Source organism: Thamnophis sirtalis, unplaced genomic scaffold (assembly GCF_051295495.1).
Source record: "Thamnophis sirtalis isolate CommonGarterSnake01/CBP01778 unplaced genomic scaffold, rThaSir2_p1.2 scaffold_15, whole genome shotgun sequence".
NCBI classification, from domain to species: Eukaryota; Metazoa; Chordata; class Lepidosauria; order Squamata; family Natricidae; genus Thamnophis; species Thamnophis sirtalis.
The window spans coordinates 1575422-1600000 of record NW_028261395.1 but is presented as its reverse complement, the minus strand read 5'-3'; the positions used below and the strand labels follow the sequence as shown (position 1 = coordinate 1600000).

Sequence of the window (24579 nt, the reverse complement as noted above, 5' to 3'; positions counted from 1 at the left end):
GGATTTGAACAGCCGAACTGCAGAACTGCAGTCAGCTGAAGTAGCCTGCAGTGCTGCATTTAACCACTGCGCCACCTCGGCTCCATCTAACTGCTATTGCTACTGCTATTGCTATCATTTTTGAATATGTGAGAAAAAAAAGTTTTATATAAGCAGTAAAAAAAAACAACAAACCTCCAGCCTCTGTTAAAAATCTTTGATTAAGTTTGACTCACCGTTGTTCAGTTGCTTTTGATTTTTCCTGACTCAATGGAATTTTATTTTGCCAGGCCTCTCTGCCAATAAACCTTTCTCTTTCTTGTCTAAAATACTGCTGACGTTTAAATCTATCACTGATAGCCTGTTCGCCTTCTGTCAGCCTCTTTTTCTAGTTGCCTTCAAGTTTTCCAAGCATCGACGTCTTCTTCAATGGCTCTGACCTTTTCATTTTATGTCCGTAATATTTAAGCTTCAATTTCTCTATTAGCACTTTCAGTGCGAGCAGCCAGTTACTCTCTGATCCAAAATATATTCTCAGCAATATTTTTCAGCGTTAAAGTCCAAAGGGATCCACTTTCCTCCAGTTCTTTACAGCCATATATCACAGCTGGGAAAACCATGATCTCCACTATTTTGTGGAGATCTGTCAGAGTCTTTTTATTGGATGATGGCTTAATAGTGGGTAATTGCTAAATAATAAAGAAAACGAGGATGGCATGACTCAGTGTATTCCTCCGAGCCGTATAAAAGCCTGTTCTATCTCCCCAGAATTCATAGCTATAAACTTTCGGAATAAAAGAACAAGACATCAAAGAGCTACGGCTCTTTTAATCCATATTTAATGTTAAATGGGAGTTGCTTATATTTTTTTGTGTGTGTTTGTTTTGAAACTCACAGCTCATCCGATGATAAATCAGAACTTGGTTCTGAAATGTTTAATTTCGGTTGACGTGTCAGGAACATTTTAGCAGTAGGAATGCAAATAATCTTATAGTTTTGTTCCCTGCACAAATAGGGTGGGTTTAAGTCAAGAGCCGAGGTGACGCAGTGGTTAGGGTGCAGCATATCGCCCCCAACAGTCTAGGTCCTCATTTCACCCACCTCGGAAGGATGGAAGGCTGAGTCAACCTTGAGCCGGTGAGATTAGAACCGCCGAACTGCAGATAGCAGTCAGCTGAAGTGGCCTGCAGTGCTGCACCCTAACCACTGCGCCATCTCGGCTCTCTAGGAAGGAAAGACAAAGAAAAAGAAGGGAAGATGGGAAGAGTGCAAGGAAGGAAAAATAAGGAAAGAGGGGAAGGAAGAAGAAAGGAGAATGAAGAGGGAAGGAAAAAGAAGAAAAGGGAGGGAGGAAGGAAGATTTTAACGAGAGTGAGGGAGGGTCTTAGGGAAATCCTGCCTTAGCAGTTGGCCACCACAGGTGCTGCCGAAATGTCACACCGAACATGGCCATACCCTTCCTTGCCATGCCCCAGCCCACCTGGCCCTTCGAGGTCAAACACAACCCCTCAATGAAATCGACTTTGACCCCGTCCTTGTCCTGATTATTACAGTTTAGTAATAGCTTTAGTCACAGAGGATCAGAGGTGGGTTCCTACCAGTTCGCACCTATCCGGTAGAACCGGTTTGTCAAATCTACCGGACCGGTTAGAAGAGGTTCCACCAGTGGACCCGGAAAGCAGGCCACACCTACAGAAGAGGCTCCAATTTTTTTTTTGAAACCCACCACTGGCTGGGTGTGTAATGTCCCACAGTTATCTACACATTAATAATGATCTAGTAATATTTCCTTATACATTTTAGGGACCTTTCCTTACATAATTGGTGTTTTCTTTCATACTTTTTGGATTTCTAATTTCTGTTTCCGTTAGCTGGCAATTGCTAAAACCAATCCCACGTGAAAAAGTATTCAAATAGCAATAGCAATAGCAATAGCAGTAGACTTATATACCGCTTCATAGGGCTTTCAGGCCTCTCTAAGCGGTTTACAGAGTCAGCATATCGCCCCCACAGTCTGGGTCCTCATTTCACCCACCTCGGAAGGATGGAAGGCTGAGTCAACCTTGAGCCGGTGAGATTAGAACCGCCGAACTGCAGATAGCAGTCAGCTGAAGTGGCCTGCAGTGCTGCACCCTAACCACTGCGCCATCTCGGCTCTCTAGGAAGGAAAGACAAAGAAAAAGAAGGGAAGATGGGAAGAGTGCAAGGAAGGAAAAATAAGGAAAGAGGGGAAGGAAGAAGAAAGGAGAATGAAGAGGGAAGGAAAAAGAAGAAAAGGGAGGGAGGAAGGAAGATTTTAACGAGAGTGAGGGAGGGTCTTAGGGAAATCCTGCCTTAGCAGTTGGCCACCACAGGTGCTGCCGAAATGTCACACCGAACATGGCCATACCCTTCCTTGCCATGCCCCAGCCCACCTGGCCCTTCGAGGTCAAACACAACCCCTCAATGAAATCGACTTTGACCCCGTCCTTGTCCTGATTATTACAGTTTAGTAATAGCTTTAGTCACAGAGGATCAGAGGTGGGTTCCTACCAGTTCGCACCTATCCGGTAGAACCGGTTTGTCAAATCTACCGGACCGGTTAGAAGAGGTTCCACCAGTGGACCCGGAAAGCAGGCCACACCTACAGAAGAGGCTCCAATTTTTTTTTTGAAACCCACCACTGGCTGGGTGTGTAATGTCCCACAGTTATCTACACATTAATAATGATCTAGTAATATTTCCTTATACATTTTAGGGACCTTTCCTTACATAATTGGTGTTTTCTTTCATACTTTTTGGATTTCTAATTTCTGTTTCCGTTAGCTGGCAATTGCTAAAACCAATCCCACGTGAAAAAGTATTCAAATAGCAATAGCAATAGCAATAGCAGTAGACTTATATACCGCTTCATAGGGCTTTCAGGCCTCTCTAAGCGGTTTACAGAGAGTCAGCATATTGCCCCCAACAATCTGGGTCCTCATTTTACCCACCTCGGAAGGATGGAAGGCTGAGTCAACCCTGAGCCGGTGAGATTTGAACCGCTGACCTGCTGATCTAGCAGTAGCCTGCAGTGCTGCATTTAACCATTTTAATTGTCAATTTATTTATTCCCGCCACATTGTAATATTTATTCATTTACATATCTCTGTTTTTCCACTCTTGTGCAAACACAATTCCAGCAGCTGCTAACATGTGTAAAATTAAATGTATATTATACTCCCTTTCAAATAGCCAACAAAATATTTCTGGTTTTAATTCCACATCTTGCTTTACGATTGCTTCTAACCGCTAGCTTCTGAATAGCTACTTGGACCGACCTAAGTACTAATTCATAATTTTATAGCCGGTCCCATGGGTGGCAAGCCACTCCCATCCAGTCACATGGCCAGCAAGCCACTTCCATCCGGTCACATGGGCAGCAAGTCACTCCCATCCGGTCACACGGGCAACAAGCCACTCCCATCCAGTCACATGGCCAGCAAGCCACTCCCATCCAGTCACATGGGTGGCAAACCACTCCCATCCAGTCACATGGGCGGCAAGCCACTCCCATCCGGTCACATGGGCAACAAGCCACTCCCATCCAGTCACATGGGCAGCAAGCCACTTCCATCCGGTCACATGGGCAGCAAGCCACTCCCATCCGGTCACACGGGTGGCAAGCCACCCCCACAAAGGAGGCCACACCCACAGAGTAGGTTCCAACAATTTTTGAAACCCACCCCTGCAGGGGACGCAGGCATATCAATGACTCACCCTCTTTGTCTGCCAATTAGCAATAAATAAGCGTTCTATTTTTTATCCTTTTGCACTGTATACTTCCGTGCCATTAACGAGTGATTGCCGAGGAGCACAAATATCTTCGGCTGTGAAAGAAAGTTCATCCCAGCTTTATAATATATCTTTTTGTGCTCTGTTCTTTCAAAAGCTTGTTACTGACTTGGCTTGTTAGTTTCCTCTTAGTTTCCTCTATGACTTTCTTGGGGGGGAGAGAAAAGGATTTGTGAGAGATGACATATTTTTTTTTGCCTGAATGCTTTATAAAAAAAAAAGAGTTCCATAATGGATAATAATGCTTCAAATAATCCGGAAAGCTTTCAGATAAAAGAATAAGGCTGGGATGAATGCTAGCCATTCACCAATCATCTCTGAGCTTGTATTGAAGCAACTTGGAATCGTACGAAATTGCTTTTTCCTTCAGCAGCAACTGCCCTGTTTCGACTTCATTAATGAGGCCACAGTTGACACTGCTAACATCCAGCGAGCATTAACAGCCTGGCTTCTTTCTAGGGGAGAAGCATTATGGATGCTGAATACTTTATTTTTTTATTTATTTAGAAGGAGCACTGAAGCAACAGCTTGACAACCCATATATATATATATATATCCATTATACCCTTCCTGGCAGCAAGGCAATAATTAAACATAGGGCTTCTTTATGTTTTTTGTATTTCCCCGCTTTTTATGGCAGAGGATAAGGGGGTGGGAATCCCTACCCATTGAGTCAGCCAATGTTTTAACCCCACTTGCCAACATGTCAGAAGACAGCAAAAAAGTCACTTCGATTTTTTTCTCCTCTTTGTAAACTTAGTTCTAGAAACTCCTAAGAATAATTCAGAATTCCGTTCTTTTCTTTCTTTCTTTCTTTCTTTCTTTCTTTCTTTCTTTCTTTCTTTCTTTCTTTCTTTCTTTCTTTCTTTCTCTTTCTTTCCTTCCTTCTTTTTCCTCTTTTTTTCTTTCCTTCTTTCTTTCTTTCTTTCTCTTTCTTTCTTTCTTTCTTTCCTTTCTTCCTTTTCCTCTTTCTTTCTTTCCTTCCTTCCTTCCTTCTTTCTTTCTTTCTTTCTCTTTCTTTCTTTCCTTCCTTCCTTTTCCTCTTTCTTTCTTTCTTTCTTTCTTTCTTTCTTGCTTGCTTGCTTTCTCTTTCTCTTTCTTTCTCTTTCTTTCCTTCCTTTTTTCTTTCTTTCTTTCTTTCTTTCTTTCTTTCTTTCTTTCTTTCTTCCTTTTCCTCTTTCTTTCTTTCTTTCTTTCTTTCTCTTTCTTTCTTTCTCTTTCTTTCTTTCTCTTTCTTTCTCTTTCTTTCCTTTCTTCCTTTTCCTCTTTCTTTCTTTCTTTCTCTTTTTTCTCTTTCTTTCTTTCATTCCTTCCTTTTCTTCTTTCTTTCTCTTTCTTTCTCTTATTTTCTCTTTCTTTCTTTCCTTTCTTTCTTTTCCTCTTTCTTTCTTTCTTTCTCTTTCTTTCTTTCTCTTTCTTTCCTTCCTTTTCCCCTTCCTTCCTTCCTTCCTTTCTCTCTCTTTCTCTCTCTTTCTCTCTCTCTCTCTCTCTCTCTCCTTCCTTCCTTCCTTCCTTCCCTCCCTCCCCTTTATTTCAACAGAACAAAGGAAAGGAAAATATCAATAAAAATAAGAAAGTAGAACAAAGCAGCAGCACAGATAATAGCTTCTCATAAATTTACGTGTGTTTCTAAAGTTTTTGACAACTGTTTCAATAAAAAAATGTAATCAGTCATGGATAATTTATGGCCACACCTTCTTGATTTCCATTAGAATAATCTGTACTTTGCGTTGTACACCCGAGAACGGACGGTGCCCTGCCAGCTATGCGTTTCTCCTGATACCCTCTTTCTCTCTTTCCAGAAACCCTTTACTCTAATATTCTACACCTCACTGATCACAATTGGTCTGCATTGCTGTCCTTCATTTCTTTTCTTCTTCTGAGAGAGGAATTTTTCTTTCCTTTTTTGTTACTATCACCTCAGCAACGGGCCAGAGCTGTATAAGGATTTCCCCTCCTCTCTTCAGTCACCTTGAAATTTCCTTCTGAGAAACAGGAGATAGGTCACACACCAATGTCGCTACTAATTTAAGCAATGGCTAATTTGGAAGCAGTAGCAGGAAAGGAAGTGGTGCAGCAGCCACAGAGGCTTCTCTGTCATCCACAGCCTTAGTCGTTGTGTGTTTATGACTTCAGAATCCATGTCTTAACTACCTGCACATTCCTCAGCTACCCAAGGAAAGAATGACCTCCTCAAGGTTCACAGAGAAGCTGTTAGTTATGTGGGAAGTTATCATCCAGACCTCTCCCGGGGAAAACAAAAATGAAATATCCTAGGAAATATTGCAAAGGCAGAATGTTTCTCTGGATGTGAAAAGAAAGAAGCATGTTTTAAAAGACAGAATAGTTGCCTGTAGCTTCCTGCCCATCCCCAGTTAATGGGCCATTGAGATGGCCAGGCTAGCCCACTTTACATAATAAAGACTTCACCAGCAGCTACAGAAAGGCATGATAATATACTCAACTGACCACAAGGCATCTGAGAACTCATCACAGCCTAGAGAGTAGCCCCCTGCATGGCACCATGGGAGTCTGACAACCAGTCAGAATACATTTCTTACACAGGAACAGGAAACAGAGAGGTGGGACTAAACAGGGTATAAAAAGCCTAGCAAGCCCCTCCCTCAGCCCTTCTCTTCTTCTCCACCAACATTGAATCATGTGGTCACCTTTTCTGTTCAGGGCTGAAGCCATGTGGCCCGTCCAACAATAAACCATCTTTCCAAGCAGCCTCCATGTCTCCAGTGTCTTTTCCCCCACTTGGAGCCGAACCCAGAAGGACATTTCTTCCAACAGTTAAAAATGAAGACAGTCTCTGCTTTAAGAAGCTAAGAGATAAAATATGCTACTTAAAGCGAAAGGAGTCCAGTTTTTGAGATTTCTTCAACCTCATTCCATTCCCTTTCAATAAACCTTGTTACAGAAGACTCTGAAAACTCTTTGTTTAAAGTTGGCCGCCATGATCCTGATACCCTTCTTTCCTTCTTTAAGAATGAATCCTAGAGAGATTATGTTGTTTTTTTTACTGTGAAAGCATGGGCCAGGAGGGGATCCAGGAACCCCCATATTCTGCAGATCCCAAAGGCATCTAGCTTTATTGCCTTCACTATTTCCTGGTTTCGTTTCAGTCCCACACTTGACGAGTAAAAGCTCATTACAGAATTTTGAAAACAACTCTTTTTTTGGCATCTTGGTTCTTGTTGCCTTTGGGAATCATTTTAGATTCACATAAGAGCATTCTCTAGGTTTTTTTCTTCTTCCCCTGTTCAAAAAGAGAATAAGCTTGACAGCCTGTCAAATTAGCTCCGGGCTGCAAAATACGAAAGATCAGGTCATTGTGCAAAACTCTCTCGGAACTGATTTTAAGAGAGGCTTTTATAAATGGGTGTGTGTGTGTGTGTGGAAAATAAGACTCATCTTAAAACTACTAGAAGGAAGATAAAAAACAAATAATCTAAGTTCGCCTTCTCCAATTAGGGTCAAACATTATGGACGCGCAGATTGATGTAAATCAGATCCATTTTATGCTCCCTTTCAAATGACAGATTGCTGCTTCAGAAGATAGAATGTTTAATTAAAACACCCTCCGCTAGAGATAGCAATAGCAGTTAGACTTATATACCACTTCATAGGGCTTTCAGCCCTCTCTAAGCGGTTTACAGAGTCAGCATATCGCCCCCCACAGTCTGGGTCCTCATTTCACCCACCTCGGAAGGATGGAAGGCTGAGTCAACCCTGAGCCGGTGAGATTTGAACCGCCGAACTGCAGCTTAGCAGTCAGCTGAAGTGGCCTGCAGTACTGCACCCAGCTGGCTGGGGAATTCTGGGAATTGAAGTCCACAGGACTTAAAGTCGCCAAGGTTGAGAAACACTGTGTTAGTCTTTCCATGCATAGAGTATATGTTCTGTGTCTGTTTTTGTTCAGTTCAAAATCTTAGAAGCACAAACGTACTCTGTACATGTCTATTCAGAAGTATCGCCGAATTCTGCTAGCTTAAACAGATTAAGAATTGTAGACCTAAAGAAGATTGGCCAACGATTAACTCCAATGTCTACCAAGAATATTCTGGGTTTCGACAAAACCTCTCTATCAAATCTGAAAACCAGGCTAACCAGAAATTGCTTTAAACAAACTTCCATACCCTTCAAACAAGATAGAATTGAAACTCCCAGAAGTTTGCATGGCCAGGGATATTTTTTCTTTCTCCTTATATCTTTCTGGCTGCAGATCCCATTTCACACGAATATTGTTTTATCTTACTGGCAATTGATAAGGAAGCACTTGTGCTGGTGTGAGACGGCAAATGGAAGAGAAAAGGGGTGAAGATGATCAATTCCAGCCTTGAAGGGCAGCTGGGATGTTGTGGACAGATATAAATAGCAATAGCAATAGCAGTTAGACTTATATACCGCTTCATAGGGCTTTCAGCCCTCTCTAAGCGGTTGACAGAGTCAGCATTATTGCCCCCACAGTCTGGGTCCTCATTTCACCCACCTCGGAAGGATGGAAGGCTGAGTCAACCTTGAGCCGGTGAGATTTGAACCGCCGAACTGCAGAACTGCAGTCAGCTGAAGTGGCCTGCAGTACTGCACTCTACCCACCTCTGGTTTATATTGCTCTCATATGAAATGTTTTGGCTGTGTCATATTGTCTTATTAGATGCACAGTGCAGAAACATTGCCCATTTTATACATATTGGTACAATTATTCTACATATGCATGATCTACATTTTTTTAAATGGAAACATTTAAAATAACTTACCAAAAACCGAACTCCGTCTATATTTAATTTTTCCACTATTCTGGCACAGTCATGCATCCCACACTGGAAAAAAAAGGAAGGAGAGAAGATGATATACATTCTGCAATTTATATTTTTTTAAATGAAACACTTGGGACAACAATATTGCCTTCCATGAACATACACAGAGTGAGGGTTGGAGGAACCAATAGGTCCAGTGATGAAAAATGTGTCATGAAGTTATCCTGTTGATACTGATGTAAAATACTATGATGGGTTATTTGCATTGACAATCTGCTCATAGCTTGAACTTTTAGAAGTCTCTGTATAATAACTCTGTGTATCTTCTATCTACTTATGTGGTTGCTAGCAATAGCAATAGCAGTTAGACTTATATACCGCTTCATGGGGCTTCCAGCCCTCTCTAAGCGGTTTACAGAGTCAGCATATCGCCCCCAACAACAATCCGGGTCCTCATTTCACCCACCTCAGAAGGATGGAAGGCTGAGTCAACCCTGAGCCGGTGAGATTTGAACCGCCGAACTGCAGATGTGGCCTGCAGTACTGCACCCTAACCACTGTGCCACCTCGGCTCTCTGTCTATCTATCAATCTATCAATCTATCTATCTATCTATCTATCTATCTATCTATCTATCTATCTATCTATCTATCTATCTATCATCTATCTATCTATCTATCTATCTATCATCTATCTATCATCTATCTATCTATCTATCTATCTATCTATCTATCTATCTATCTATCTATCTATCTATCTATCTATCTATCACCTATCTATTGATCAATCTATCGATTTATCAATCTATGATCTATCTATGTAATCTCTACCTACCTACCTACATCTCTCTCTCTCTCTTTTTCTACCTATCATCTATCTAGCAATAGCAATAGCAGACTTATATACCGCTTCATAGGGCTTTCAGCCCTCTCTAAGCGGTTTACAGAGTCAGCATATCGCCCCCAACAATCCCGGTCCTCATTTCACCCACCTTGGAAGGATGGAAGGCTGAGTCAACCTTGAGCCGGTGAGATTAGAACCGCTGAACTGCAGATAACAGTCATCTGAAGTGGCCTGCAGTACTGCACCCTAACCACTGCACCACCTCGGCTCTTTAGGAGCAAAAATAATGCTAGGAGTAAAAATAACTTGATGTCACAGAATGAATGAACGAACCAATGAACCTACCTCCCTACCTCCTAGATTCAGCCTTTTGGATTTGTTGAGATAGCACATTTTACCAGCTATTTCCTTAACTATGGCTTGTGGACTAACTCCAAGTGGACTGGATTCACATATAAGACGCCACATATACCACATCTGAGCTTTGAGATTTCAACGGGAACCAGAATGTCCCCAAACACTTCCTCTGGGGGGTCTGCCAGTCTCTATGACTCATTTAATTTGAACAAAATACATCTTTTTTTAAAGGCCAGGAAGCAAGGATGGGTTAGCATAATGCAAAGTGGCAGGTGTATCATCTTTTGTACTGAAAGATATATCCCCTGTTATTCTTAGTACATATAAAGGCTCCTTGGCTGCAGTAAAGTGTTTTTTTTGTTTTTGAAGTGCCCCATCCTTGTCTAAAAAAATAGTAAAGTATTGATAGTATTTTGGAGTGAAAGAGGCAGAGAGAAAGGAAGGTAGCAACCTTAATAGTTTACCTCTTGGTCAATGGACTTGTTATGGTAGCCTTTTTGTTCAGCATCCCACAGATTAGGCCTCCTCCGAATCCCATCCGCCGGCCAGTGTCGACTGGCGACTACCCGGAGGAGAGCCTTCTCTGTGGCTGCTCCGACCCTCTGGAACGAACTCCCCGTGGAGATTCGAACCCTCACCACCCTCCAGGCCTTCCGCAAAGCCCTCAAAACCTGGTTGTTCCGACAGGCCTGGGGCTAAAGAGCTCTTGCCCCCGTCTCGAATGGTATGACTGTTGTGAGTTTTAAATTATATATTGTTATGTTGTTGTTTTTAAATCTTTTGTCTGTATCCCCTTCCCCGGTTCGAGTTGTGAGCCGCCCTGAGTCCCCTTCGGGGGAAAAGGGCAGCATAGAAATTTAATAAACTGAACTGAACTGCATGCCCATGAGATGTTCACCACATCCATGATGTGGCTATTGGCCAAAAGATTTGGAGATCGCGGCCTTAAGGAGGAGTCTAAGTCCTCGTCTCATTCACATTTCTGGACAGGTCACCCAATCTACAACAATCTCCTATTCACATGGGTACAGAAGCTGGATTTCAAGTTCTTCTATGACAGTGTTTTTCAAACCTGGGTAAATTACCCAAAATCGAGTAAAAGTGGTTTTTCTTTGGGTAACAACTCAAAAATGCATTGCCTAACCACAACAGGGGCATTTATCCTGACTTAAACTGTTTTAGCTGGGCAAAAAGGACTTTCTGATGAGCAGTTTTGGTTAATGAAGGGGAAAAAAATGTCCTAGGGACATCCTGCTGAAGATGCTTGCATTGCACATCTAAAGAGATTAGAGCAGTGTTTCTCAACCTCGGTGACCTTAAGTCCTGTGGACTTCAACTCCCAGAATCCCCCCAGCCAGCACAGCTGTGCTGGCTGGGGGATTCTGGGAGTTGAAGTCCACAGGACTTAAGGTCACCCAGGTTGAGAAACACTGGATTAGAGGATCTAATTTCACAGAGAATAGAAATTTAGCACAAGGTTCTTGGTGTGGTGGCAGGGCAGTTGAGGGTTTATTTCAAAGATTTATAACCTATTCGTGTTATAACTCTCTGGTGCGTGGGCATCTCCTTTACAAACAGCCCCCCCCTGCTTTGCATGTCTAGTTCTTAAAGAGGAACTTAGTACTCATGGAAAATTCAGTAGTGCAAACATTTAGCCAATTGGACTAAAAGGCAAACATAAAATAAAAGTATCAGGACTGTAAAGGTTATTTTTTTAAAAATGAAGAAAATGCAATGGATTAGAGAGAGAGAGAGAGAGAGAGAGAGAGAGAGAGAGAGAGAGAGAGAGAGAGAGAGAATAAGCATTTTCTACACATAGACACACTCTGAAGATTACTTACACATCTGTAAACGTGCAGCTGTGTTTCAGATTTACCTTTACACACATTGTCAGGATAGCAAATGATGCTGAATGGAGAGTAGTAATGGTCCTGAGCAGCTAGCAGGACAATCTATTGGCTTTGTATTTTCTTTCCCTCTTTCACCTATTTAATTTATTCTCTATTTTATATTACACCACTTAGTTCATTGATTTTAATTGTATTTATTGAATGAGTCAGGATGTCGTCTTTTTTTAGAACAAGCACGTTCGGATGATTGCGACATTCTTAAAAGAAGAGAACTTACACGATTGTGGTCAATTTATTAATCCTGCACGCTTCTGATGTAACTAGTTCAGATCAACCTACTGCAGAGTGCTATAGAGCAGTGTTTCTCAACCTTGTCAACTTGAAGATGTCTGGACTTCAACTCCCAGAATTCCCCAGCCAGCATTCGCTGGCTGGAGAATTCTGGGAGTTGAAGTCCAGACATCTTCAAGTTGACAAGGTTGAGAAACACTGCTATAGAGTATAAAGATAAATATTAATGAGTATAACATTACACTACAGAACAAACAGAAGAGAAACATTTATTAATATATCTAGAAGAAGGATTGGCCTGTTAGGACTCCTGAGTCCTAGGACTCTCTGTTGCGGTAGGAAAGCTTTGCTAAATTGTTTTGATCCCCTCCTGCAATATATCTTTAATTCTCACCCCAATATATATGTTTGTTGTGAGGATGCCCATGGAACCTGTTCAGTTCAGGTCTTAAAGAAGCCCAGCACCAAATCCATTTAAAATTTGAGAGTCCTTATCAAAGGTGGTATTCAGCCAGTTTTGACCAGTTCTGGGGAACCGTAGTGGAATTTTCTTTTTTAAATTTTTTCTTATTTATTTATTTATTTATTTTCAAAATAAACATACAACTCCTCCTTCTTTACATATTGTAGAAAGTGTATCAGCTGGTTACAAAAGGCTTTTGTGCATCTCTTCCACCGTCATCAAATATAATTCATATTAATTCAAATATCTTAACTCAAATGTTTACTATATTAACATCATCATACCTCCACTTTTATTTGACTATAAACATCCTTCATCCTTAAATGTACCAAGATTGAATACATAACCACATGCTGGCATTTCATTTACTGATTTGTAAAATCCTCCATTAACATTAAATCCTCATATCCTGTTTTAGCTAAACATCCATAATGTTTAATACCAAAATTTTCTAATCCTCCATGTATATAATTTATTATCATTATCCTTTCTTTATTTAACTATGTCCTATATCATAACATTTCCCCCCTATTAGTTAAAACTTAACTGTATCTAGTTTTGTTTTTTGTTATTATAATTATTATTGTTATTAATAATCTTTATATATAGTCCAAAAATATTTCTAACCTTCCCTTCTCATATCCAACTATTACTTATCATAACAGCTCAACATTGTATACATTACTATCATTATCAATTTTTATTTAGCTATACCTATTACCACTGAATTTAACTAAGTTTAGCTAATTTTGAATTATACTCTTCCATCTATCAACCTGTATCTCTCCAATAACAAGACAATCTTATATCTCCTGCCATTTGTGGATCCAATTCTCCAAACATCTTTTTAGTGGAAGTGGAAATTTTGAGTAGTTTGGAGAACCGGCAAATAGGCTGGCCTCTCCCTCACTGCCTCCCAGCTGATCTTCTTTTGTTGCCCTGAACAGGAGAATGGAGATGGAAAGCAGATTAGTGGGGTGGGGAGGGAATGGGGATATTGCAGTATCCTTCCTCTGCCACCAAGCCATGCCCACAGAACTAGTAGTAAAATTTTTTTGAATCCCACCACTGGTCTTATCTCCTCCCTCCCATCTTCTTAATCTTGATCCATCAACATGATAAAGTATTTATGGAAATCTAGGGTGTGACTGCCCTTAAAAAAAATGGGGATGTCTGATTGCCTCACTTCAAAAAGGAAATTGCAAAACTGATGAGAATGCAAGATAGGAGCCATTTTTTTTTTCCTAAATAGAAAAACACGAGGTAAGGGAGATGTAATCAAGTCATATAAACTTGGTAAGGGGAAAAAGAGATCAGGACTTTTCACATTCCAACATAATCCAGAATTTTTCAATGAAGACAACTAATGGAAGATTCTGTACAGTCGTCAGTCAGTCAGTCAATCAATCAATCAATCATTGTTCATTCAGATCAGGGTGGAGAGCTATGGCCACTGTTAGCTAAGCTCCCCATTGGGAGAGCAAGTATGTTCAGCGAAGCGTTGTGAGAATTGTGTTGGAGAACACACAAACCAGCATACAGAGACACCGCACTTTAAATAGGCTTCTACTTTCGTGGAAATAGAGGTATCAGAGTTCATCAAACAGTCTAAGTCATACACGGATAAGACAGTCAGTCATCAATGTCTTTCAGTTAAGGGATAATCCAAATAACATAGTCCATGATCATACAAACAGTCCGGTACTCAAAATTTGCTAGCAGTTGCAAAACTTACAATAGCTTACGGCACTTTCTAACAGCCAGCTTCCAAAACACTCAGATCAGATCAGCCCAGCATCTAATCAAACAGAGAGCTAACAGTCATTCCGGCTCCCTCTTATGGCCGATTGAGGAAAACAGCAACCAATCACATTTTACAGTATGATTTAAAGAAACAGGTTACATGATTTATATATTGCCAACCCAACCATTAGATTATATTCCTAACAGCCACCCCCACCCATGGACTTCAACTCCTGTGGACTTCAACACACCTGAACTTCAACTCCCAGACTTCCTAAGCCAACATGGCTGGCTCAGGGATGCTGGGAGTTGAAGTCCACAAGTCATAAGGGGTTTCATACCCCTGATTTAGATTATAATCTATGGAATTCAGGGCCACAAATTTAAGAGTGGTCATAAGGAATTTACGGCTATCAATTTTTACTTTCAGTGAAAGCTATTATTATCTCCAGTATCAAAAGGACTCTGCATCTTAATGCTAGTTGCTAGGCAATGAACTGGATTTCATTTATATCCTGCTTAATTGTTTCCCCTTTATCTTCTGGTTTTTCAGTGCTGGGACAGAATTAGATGGATGTTATGTAAGAGAGTGCACAGTTTTTCAATTTCAAGTTTTTGAAACTCCTGAGACAATTATTTTGAAGCTGAAGTTATTGTTTTGACCTTAAGACCATTTTGAACTCAAAATATTTTGAATTCCTGGTGTTTTACACATCTTAGACTGCCGTTTGATCCAATTTGATCTGCTCAAACCTCATTTAAATCTACGACGAATTAGTAGTACTGCTGTGAAGCTGTTGTTCTAAATACTTTTTTTTTGCAAAGACGGTTCTGTTGGTTTCCACATGAAGAGTATATTAAAACAGCAATACAGAGAAATATCTGCTCTACAGCGCATGTGAAAATATAACAATATTCCATGGACCTGTACTATTGGATATTACACTAAAATATTAATTATGATAGTCTTTGACTAACAAGCTTAATATCTACTGGAAAGTATTTTAGAAGACCAGTAAATGAAATGATGATGTGTGCACAAGGGTGCCTTTAATTCCCCTTTGGAACAGATAAGTAGATCATATGCTGTATATAGTCATATTTAATAGATTTGAAATAAAGAAAGCTTAATTTTATTTAGTCATGACTGAACTGGTCCCATTGATTTTAATGGCTTTCCTGTTGTGTGACTGGATTTAGTTCGATATAGTTGCAAACGGTTCTGCTACAGGCAGTAAAATAATATGCACCCTATGGACTTTTAATTGCTTGTATATATTTAATTTTATTGATGATGGATGTTTATTAGTTTAGAGACCTCCCCAAACAGGTTCTAGTAGCTGCTTATTAACCTTCAGACAACTTTCAGTAGTGGTTAAATATATGTCTCCTTGTACTGATTTCTTCTACTTTGCTCTTGATTTTAATATACCTAATATCACTTTACATCTTATCATATGATTAAAATGTGATGTAATTTTGAGGAAGCAATGCATTTTCAAACATGATTTCCACTCCTTTAATAACAGTATTTCTCAAATCCTGACAAGAAGTCCTTCCCAAAGATTGATTAATCTGACAGTTAACTTTATGGATTTAATTGGATTTATAATCTGTTCAATTCCTGTGCAGTAGCAGTAGCAATAGCAGTTAGACTTATATACCGCTTCATAGGGCTTTCAGCCTACTCTAAGCGGTTTACAGAGTCAGCATATCGCCCCCAACAACAATCCGGGTCCTCATTTCACCCACCTCGGAAGGATGGAAGGCTGAGTCAACCTTGAGCCGGTGAGATTAGAACCACTGAACTGCAGATAACAGTCAGCTGAAGTGGCCTGCAGTACTGCACCCTAACCACTGCGCCACCTCGGATAGATAGATAGATTATATAGATAGATAGATAGATAGATAGATAGATAGATAGATAGATAGATAGAGCGAGCAATAGCAATAGCAGTTAGACTTATGTACCGCTTCATAGGGCTTTCAGCCCTCTCTAAGCGGTTTACAGAGTCAGCATATCGCCCCCAACAACAATCCGGGTCCTCATTTCACCCACCTCGGAAGGATGGAAGGCTGAGTCAACCCTGAGCCGGTGAGATTTGAACAGCCGAACTAGCAGTCAGCTGAAGTAGCCTGCAGTGCTGCACCCTAACCACTGCGCCACCACGGGGCTCATGATACTTACTTGAAAAACTTAAATTGTTTTGTATCCATAGAGACCCCCCACACTGAAAATTGCGCCTGAGTTATTCCTTGACCCATCCTGGTATTTCAGATGCAGTATTCTCCAGCATTCCTCAGTTCTCAATGACTATGGACATTGGCTGTGCTATCTGGGAATTTCAGGAACTGGGGTCCCAATATATTTGAGGAATGCTTGGCTCAGGAAAGCTGAACTCGTGTTTCCCAAATCACAACCTGCCTTGAATGACAAGGATTGTGTGATTATGGGATTAATCCCATAAACCCCACCCCCCCTAATTTCAACCTAAGACTGTCTACTGTTGACCTCACCCCATTCCTAAGAGGTCTGTAAGGGGTGTGCATAAGCACACCAATGTGCCCACCATTATGACAAGCTTTAAGGATATCTGTGTAGGTTCTCAATCATCCAGGTCATGATTGTCCCAAAGAGGCTTTTTCAAAAGGTGACTGGACTTCGTTTTTTCTTCAAGACACTTCACTTCTCATCCAAGAAGCTTCTTCAGTTCTGATGAAACTTCTCAACTAAAGAAGCTTCTTGGATGAGACGCGAAACCCCTTCAAGGAAAAACAAAGTCCAGTTGCCTTTTGAAAAAGCTCCCTTGGAACAATTTTCAGGAATTCACAAGCGTCCCTAGATGTTTCCACTTCTCAGACCCCCTTCAGCTCTAGACCTCTTTAGCCCCCTTCCTCGTTTCTGCCCTCTATCTCTCCCTCCAGGCCCTCTTTTTCCCCAGAATCATCCTCTCTTCCTTCATTTTGAAAAGTTTAACTCTGGTTCAGACAGGACCTTTCTTGAATGTACACAGAAAGAAACATTTAGCAGAATCAATCCTAACTAGCTGAATCCATGTTCCTTTCGTTTTGGTGGGCTTCTACTTAATACAATTAAATCTGGATGCAATATATACTCTTATGCCTGTCAGTGAATTCTTGGAAAATGCCCAACTTTCCAAATCTGATAAAAGAGATTATAAATTTATCAATCGATTAATACATAAAAGGCTTCTGCTGGCATTTTCTGCCCTCGGTTGCATCTAAAAGCTTGCCCCTTGTTACTTCTTGGAGTAAAACCAGAAATAGAAAGAAACTTTGATCTATTTTGGGACCATCGGCCGAGTACAGCCTTAGAACATCTCAGTACCTGTCTTAGAAGATCTGCCACCTGTAGAGAGGTCCAGGTCTCAAATTCTTCTCGCAAGGGCAGCTTCGTATTCATCGTGGGTCCCTGCCAGGAAGACTTGAGATGCTTCTGGTAATGCTAGAACTTCTTCGGTTCACTAAACATAGACTGAATTCTGGAAGTCATTAGAGGAAGTTCCTCTGCAATTCCCCCACCACCCCCTCCCTGTGGTCATGGCTTAAAGTCATACAGCTCTTTAAAGTGATTTGGGGACAATCAGCATGTCACGCTAAAATTTGGAACGAGATGAGCTGGCCCTTATTACATTAAAAAATTGAGATTAATTTTCACTTTCTCAACACAGCCTGTCGAAAGTTCCACTTTGAATCTGAAATTCAAAACAGTTTGAGGAATATCTCTAACCAACTGTTTAACCAAGTTTCTTTTTCAGTAATGTAAGACTGGGCAGCTATTTGAGGCCAAGTGTCACATTGCGGAATATATCCATCTATTTATCTATCTGCTTATTTCGTCAAGCATGAATTAGATAACAGATATATGTATAAACATGATTATGAATACATGAAATGGATACTTTTCTTTAAAACTAAGGTATATTAAGCATATTGATATGGAAGCATAAATACCATCAACATAGAATGGAGTTTGCTCAGAAGCTGAAATACACCAATAGGAGGAAGAGTGGGAAACAGAGGAGAGAAGAAAGATGGGAAGAGAGGGATAGCAGAGAGGGTGAAGGGGGAAGACGAGGTGTATAAGGAGGAGTGGTAAGGGGAGAGAATAGAAGGGGAAAGGAAGGGGAAGAAGAGTAGAAAATGATGGAGGGAAGAAAGGATGTAGAAAGGGGGAGGAGAGAGGGGGAAGAAAGTGTTGTATAAGGTATAAATATGGTGTCTGGAGAGTGGAAAACAAGAGGAGAGAAGAAAGATAGGAAGAGAGGGATAGGAGAGAGGAAGAGTGGGAAACAGAAGAGAGAAGAAAGATGGGAAGAGAAGGATAGGAGAGAGGGTAAGGGGGAAGATGAGGAGGATAAGGAGGAGTGGAATGTAGAGAGAGAAGAAGGAGAAAGGAAGGGGAAGTAGAGTAGGAAAGGATGATGGAGGGAAGAAAGGAGGTAGGAGAGAGGTAGAAGAAAGAGGTGTATGGAGAGCAGAAGAGCCAATAATGGGTTTTTATCTTTCTGGGTGTTGATGACAAGAGGAACTGATGTAATTACTACTTAATACAATAGGATATTGGCTATGTAATAGTATACATGTGATTATATGTTGTGAAAATGGAAAATAAAAAAAGTATATTTTAAGAATGAAATGGATACAAATACAAGGGAATATTAGGACAGGGACGGTAGACCCTTAAATACCGCTTAGGAATGGGGTGAAGTCAACAGTAGAGAGCCTAAGCTTAAAGTCTTGGGATTTGGGGAAGAAACCACAGTATCAGGTTGTGCATTCCAGGCATTGACCACACTGTTGCAGAAGTCATATTTTCGGCAATCATGTTTGGAGTGGTTTGTATCTATTGTGTGCTTGTGTGTTGTTGTTGGTTGAATGTATATGAATGTGGTTAATGTATGAAGATCAACATACACACCAGTGGTGGGTTTCAAAAAAATTTCGAACCTACTCTGTGGGTGTGGCCTCTTTTGTGGGAGTGGCTTGCCAGCCATGTGTCCTGGTGGGAGTGACTTGCTGGCCATGTGTTTTTTCTCTCTCTCTCTCTCTCTCTCTCTCTCTCTCTCTCTCTCTCTCTCCTTCCTTTTGTCTCTCTGTCCCTTTTTCCTTTTTTTCTTTCATCTCTCTCTCATCTTTTTTCTTCTTTCTTTCTTTCTTTCTTTCTTTCTTTCTTTCTTTCTCTTTCTCTCTCTGTGTGAGTCTGTCTGTCTGTGTGTGTGTGAGTGATGGGTTTCAAAAAATGTTGGAACCTCTTCTGTAGGTGTGGCCTGCTTTCCAGGTCCACTGGTGGAACCTCTTCTAACCGGTTCAGTAGATTTGACGAACCGGTTCTACCGAACTGGTGCAAACTGATAGGAACCCACCTCTGATACACACCGACGCTGATTGGTACCAAAGGGTACTAAAGTGAACAGAGTTAGAAGTTTTTAAAAAAGAAAGTGAAATTAAAAAAGAAAAGAAAATGCCTTTTAACTCCTCCAATCAATTTTGATAATCTTTCAAATCCAATGGAGAAGGATATATGTAGCTCAGGGCCCAACTGTGCAGCTCACAGTCTTTCGAATGCACTTTCTTATTATTCACGTCTTAGTACAGTTTTTTTAATTTAATTTATTAATTTGTCATTCTTGCTTTGCCATATTTCAGCTATATTAATTATTATACTGCTCCTTAATGAGCTTGAGCCAAATGTTTTGGCCTTCAAATGTTCTGAGCTTAGAATAGGCTGGCTTCGAATATTCAGAGCTCTCCCCAAGTTACAGAATCTGATGCCAAAAATGGTCTTTTGTTACATATACTTTTGAATCTTCCAGCATACTGAAAATTGGGGTTTTGCTTCCCCACCCCACCCCCCGAGTCCTTCAAGCCATGGAGACTGCATTAGCCAAAAGAAAACAGCAGCCATGCGTTCAGTCTTTGTTGCCATATGCTGATGCTAATTAAAGGGATGAGGAGGGATGGAGGACCACAGAGTCAATTAAAGCGCTGCTCCGGTGGTGAGAATTATTCCGGATTGCTGCTTTTCAAAATAAAACACAAGAGATCATAGAAGGGCCGAGAATCTGAGCTGCAGGGTCAAACCAACCGTTGCCTAATCAGGTGGCCGCCTCTACTCTGTAGAATTAATCCTGTAAAATGATATGTTTTAAACTAGCTACTTAAGCAGTGAGGGGTCTACAGGGTTCAGATCAGAGGTGGGTTCCTACCGGTTCGCACCGGTTCGGTAGAACCGGTTCGTCAAATCTACCGAACCGGTTAGAAGAGGTTCCACCAGTGGACCCGGAAAGCAGGCCACACCTACAGAAGAGGTTCCAAATTTTTTTTTTGAAACCCACCACTGGTTCAAATATAATATGGTGGGATTTTAGTAGGTTGTGTTTGGTTTTTCCAGCAGATTAGCAAATGCAAAAAATGTGCCTGGTATATAAACAACAGTTGCTTGCCGTAGGGAACCAGTATAAATTATGATTAAGGTGTTGGATTAGGATGATGAATCTGAGTTTCTGAACCACAGAAACCCAGAAGTGAATTTGAACCAGTCACCAGTCACTAAGAGCCAAGGTGGCGCAGTGGTTAAATGCAGCACTGCAGGCTACTGCTAGATCAGCAGGTCAGCGGTTCAAATCTCACCGGCTCAGGGTTGACTCAGCCTTCCATCCTTCCGAGGTGGGTAAAATGAGGACCCAGATTGTTGGGGGCAATATGCTGAGTCTCTGTAAACCGCTTAGAGAGGGCTGAAAGCCCTAGGAAGCGGTATATAAGTCTACTGCTATTGCTATTGCTACTCTCCTTCAGCCCAATCCATCTCATTGTGGGAGAGTGAATACAGGTAGTCCTTGACTTACAACAGTTCATTTACTGACTGTTCAAAGTTACAACAGCACTGAAAAAAAGTGAAATGGCCATTTTTTCCCACAGTTGTGACCTTCGAAGCATCCCCCGTGATCAAAATTCAGTTCCTTGGCAACTGGTTCATACTTACGACCGTTGCTGTGTCCCATGATCCTGTGATTCCCCTTTTGCGACCTTCTGATCAGCAATGGGGAAGCCAGGTTCACTTAACAACCAGGTTACTAACTTATCGACTGCAGTGATTCACTTAACAACTGTGGCCAAGAAAGATCGTAAAATGGGGGGGGGGCAAAACTCACTCAACCAACGTCTCACTTAACAACAGAAATTTTGGGCTCAGCCGTGGTCGTTACGTCGAGGACTACCTGTACCACGTACACCAGCTTGACACAGAATATAAACGAATAAATGAATGATCAAGGGCAAAATGTCGTTGCTTTTGATTCTTGGGCTTTGAAACAAGTTGCCGGATGCAAATATTTGCATTATATCTGTCAGCTGCGACTTCATTTAGTAATCAGGAAAGAAGCCACTCAACTCCATTTGCTTGAAATCAAGTGTACTTTTACTAATTACAAACGAATAGTAGCGAAGCAAAGCTGAATCTGGTTAATTAGGCGCAAAAGCGAATAATAGCATGTATAGGTCAATCCCCTCCCCTTGGCACCCCAGTCCATAGTCCAATTATAATGCACCCAACTGTCAGGTGGGAGATAACTTCAAAAGTCATCACCAGGATGGAATGCTGGACCGTTAACCTTGGCGGGAAACTCCCTTCCTCCGCATGCGCAATGGGATGGTCAGGCCAGCGTCTAGAATCTTCCTCCAGTTTAAATCATTTCTGATCTTAAGCATAGGCTAACTGGAATTTCTTGATCCCGTATTTATTTTCTATATAGTCAATCCATTTTTTCCAGTCTCGTTTATATCTCTCATTTGAGTGATCTTTAAGATATGCCGATATTTTAGCCATCTCAGCTAAAGTTTGTGACTTTCAAAGTCCATTCTTGGATTGTAGGCAAGTCTTCCTTCTTCCAGTATTGCGCCACCAACAGTCTTGCTGCCGTTATTAGGTGCAGAATCAAGTTAGTCTCTACCACTGTAAGGTCAGTACATATACCTAGTAAAAATAACTGAGGAATAAACTTTATCCTTCTTTTAAAAATATTTTGCATAACCCACCATATTTTTATCCAGAATGCCTTAACCTTTTGGCAGGTCCACCATATATGATAATACGTAGCATCGAGAGAACCACACCTCCAACATTTAGGCTGTACATTCGGATACATAGAAGCCAACTTTTTAGGATCTAAATGCCATCTATAGAACATCTTGTAAAATTTAGTTCAGTAAGAAGAAGCTAAGGTCAATGTAGAATGTCATTAATTTCTTTATTTCTTTTTTCTCAATAGATTTTAGACTGTGTTAGTTAAAAATCCATACCGTGTACGGGTTCTGGGAAGTCGGGGGGGGGAGGAGGAGGGGGGTTGGGGGGTGGAGGGAGGGAGGGGCATACAAAAAAAATTGTACTTCAATGTTTTAATGATTGACGAATGATGAAATATTTGTGTTTTTTTAAAAGAAATAAAATAAATATTTGTGTAGAATCTTCCTCCAGCACATCAGGATTCCCCTCCCAAACACCATGCCCCCGCTCCCCGTTTCAATGGCAGCCAGCAAAGCAGAGGCTGAACAATATCTCTGTGTTAACAAATCCTGTTAATATGCTGCTGATTTTTTTGTTTTTGAACTGCATAAAAGGATGCAGAAGAATTGACCTAGACCAGGTTCCTCTTGTGGGACAACTCATACACTGGAAAAACAAAAACTGGACTTAGGCTAATTGTTAAGAACTGCTTTCTTTGCTGGCTGGTTATCGAAGGGAAATATGTGTGCACTGTGCATTCAAACGAGGCCACCTAAGTTATTTTTGTTGCTTCAATGTTTTACATGAGCTGTGTTGAAATGAGTCAATTTTACTTCTTTTGCTTGGCTCAATTCTGGGCTGATTTGCTCAGGCAAGCTGCAAAAATCTTACTTTTGGTGGATCACCATCAAGTTCTTTGAGTTCTCCTAAGCGGTTGCCATGCTGATTCTGAAGGGGGACTTGTATAACCCAGTCTAAGATGCTTAAAACAAAAGAAAGAAATGCATCCCTTTGAAAGTAAAGAAGATTCAGTGGAAACCTTGCCATTCCAAAATAAAGCCGCCGCAATTATGTGAAACATTTTGACAAAGGTCAGCTTGTTGGGTCTGGGAATCCTGAGTCATTGTGACACAACGAATGTAAAATTTTCCATAAAGATTGAAGAGTGAGGATATTCCATTCCACATCCTGCTTCTCTTCTTCCTGTGTAACTCTCCCCCCCTCCACCAGTTGCCTAATTTATTTTTAAGAACTAAAGTCGAATGGAATTACATCGAAGTCTGCTTTTTATCCACCACTTTGCAGTTTCTGTAGTCAAAGTGAGCCAGGCAGGCCAAATACTGAAACCAACTATTTTAAACACTTTTCCCACTTACAGGAAGCAAATTCCTTATTATTGTTTACATGGCTTTGGTCATTAAAGCAATCTTACTGTGTCCATGAAAGCGGCATTTAATTGGAAATTGTCCTGCTTCTTGCTCAATTGTAGCTGAGATGATCCTGTGGCTATTTCACATTTGAAATATATACAGCAGCCTTTGAAATCAATATTGACATTACGCTAGTGGCCACTATGATGAACACGCTCTTTTTTATATTCCTACAGCCAATATACATGTATTTCATTAAAGGATTCGAAAGCAAAACAATCACGCAAAGATGCACAGCATTAAAGAGCAATTCACCACATCCAAACACAAATAGTTGTGATCCCGTTAAGAGCCAAGGTGGCGCAGTGGTTAAATGCAGCACTGCAGGCTACTGCTAGATCAGCAGTTCAGCGGTTCAAATCTCACCGGCTCAGGGTTGACTCAGCCTTCCATCCTTCCGAGGTGGGTAAAATGAGGACCCAGATTGTTGGGGGCAATATGCTGACTCTCTGTAAACCGCTTAGAGAGGCCTGAAAGGCCTATGAAGCGGTATATAAGTCTACTGCTATTGCTATTACAAATGCTTTAATCCAGTGCCTAACTTTAACCTGCTCGTTTTTCATGCTTCCTTTCCCTCTTCTCTCTGCATCCTTTGGGCCCTACTGATTGCATGAGAGGATCTGACTTTCCACTCTGCAAGCCTCTGCAGATCTACTCAGAATTAATCCCCGCATAAAGTCTCCATAGATTGGGGCCTTAAAAGCTTAACTAGGATGACCAAAAAATAAAAACCGAAGGAGAATTCTCATCAGGCTCTTATTATCCACCTGTATCAAGCTTTTTTTTTTTTTTCATCTCTCGTAACGACTGATGATGAAATGCTCCGTTGCCATTCCTTTTGTGCACACTTCACTGTGCTTTTCAGTTTAATTGGGCAATTTCTTTGAATTATGTTTGTTCTTCGGCTGGCAAAGCCAATTTTCAGCAATATCGAGCTGCTGTTGTGCTCCTGGGCTTTTGAGATTCCTGTGCACCTACGGGCTTATGGCAATTTCTGATATCAAATCCCCTTTTTCAAAGCA

The 24579-nt window shown here is 41.0% G+C and overlaps 1 protein-coding gene across 1 annotated transcript in view; it reads right to left on the bottom strand.

Annotated features, from left to right (window-relative positions):
- The window catches only part of BLNK (B cell linker), a 100162-nt gene extending 82595 nt beyond the window's left edge, over window positions 1-17567 (bottom strand). Inside the window, exons 1-2 of the mRNA XM_087702257.1 lie at window positions 17451-17567; window positions 8556-8618 (exon numbers count right to left, since the gene is read on the bottom strand). Of these exons, the coding sequence (XP_087558383.1) occupies window positions 8556-8618; window positions 17451-17525 (138 nt within the window). The 5' untranslated portion in view covers window positions 17526-17567. The remainder of the gene's footprint in view (window positions 1-8555; window positions 8619-17450) is intronic.
- Between the last annotated feature and the right edge of the window lie 7012 nt (window positions 17568-24579).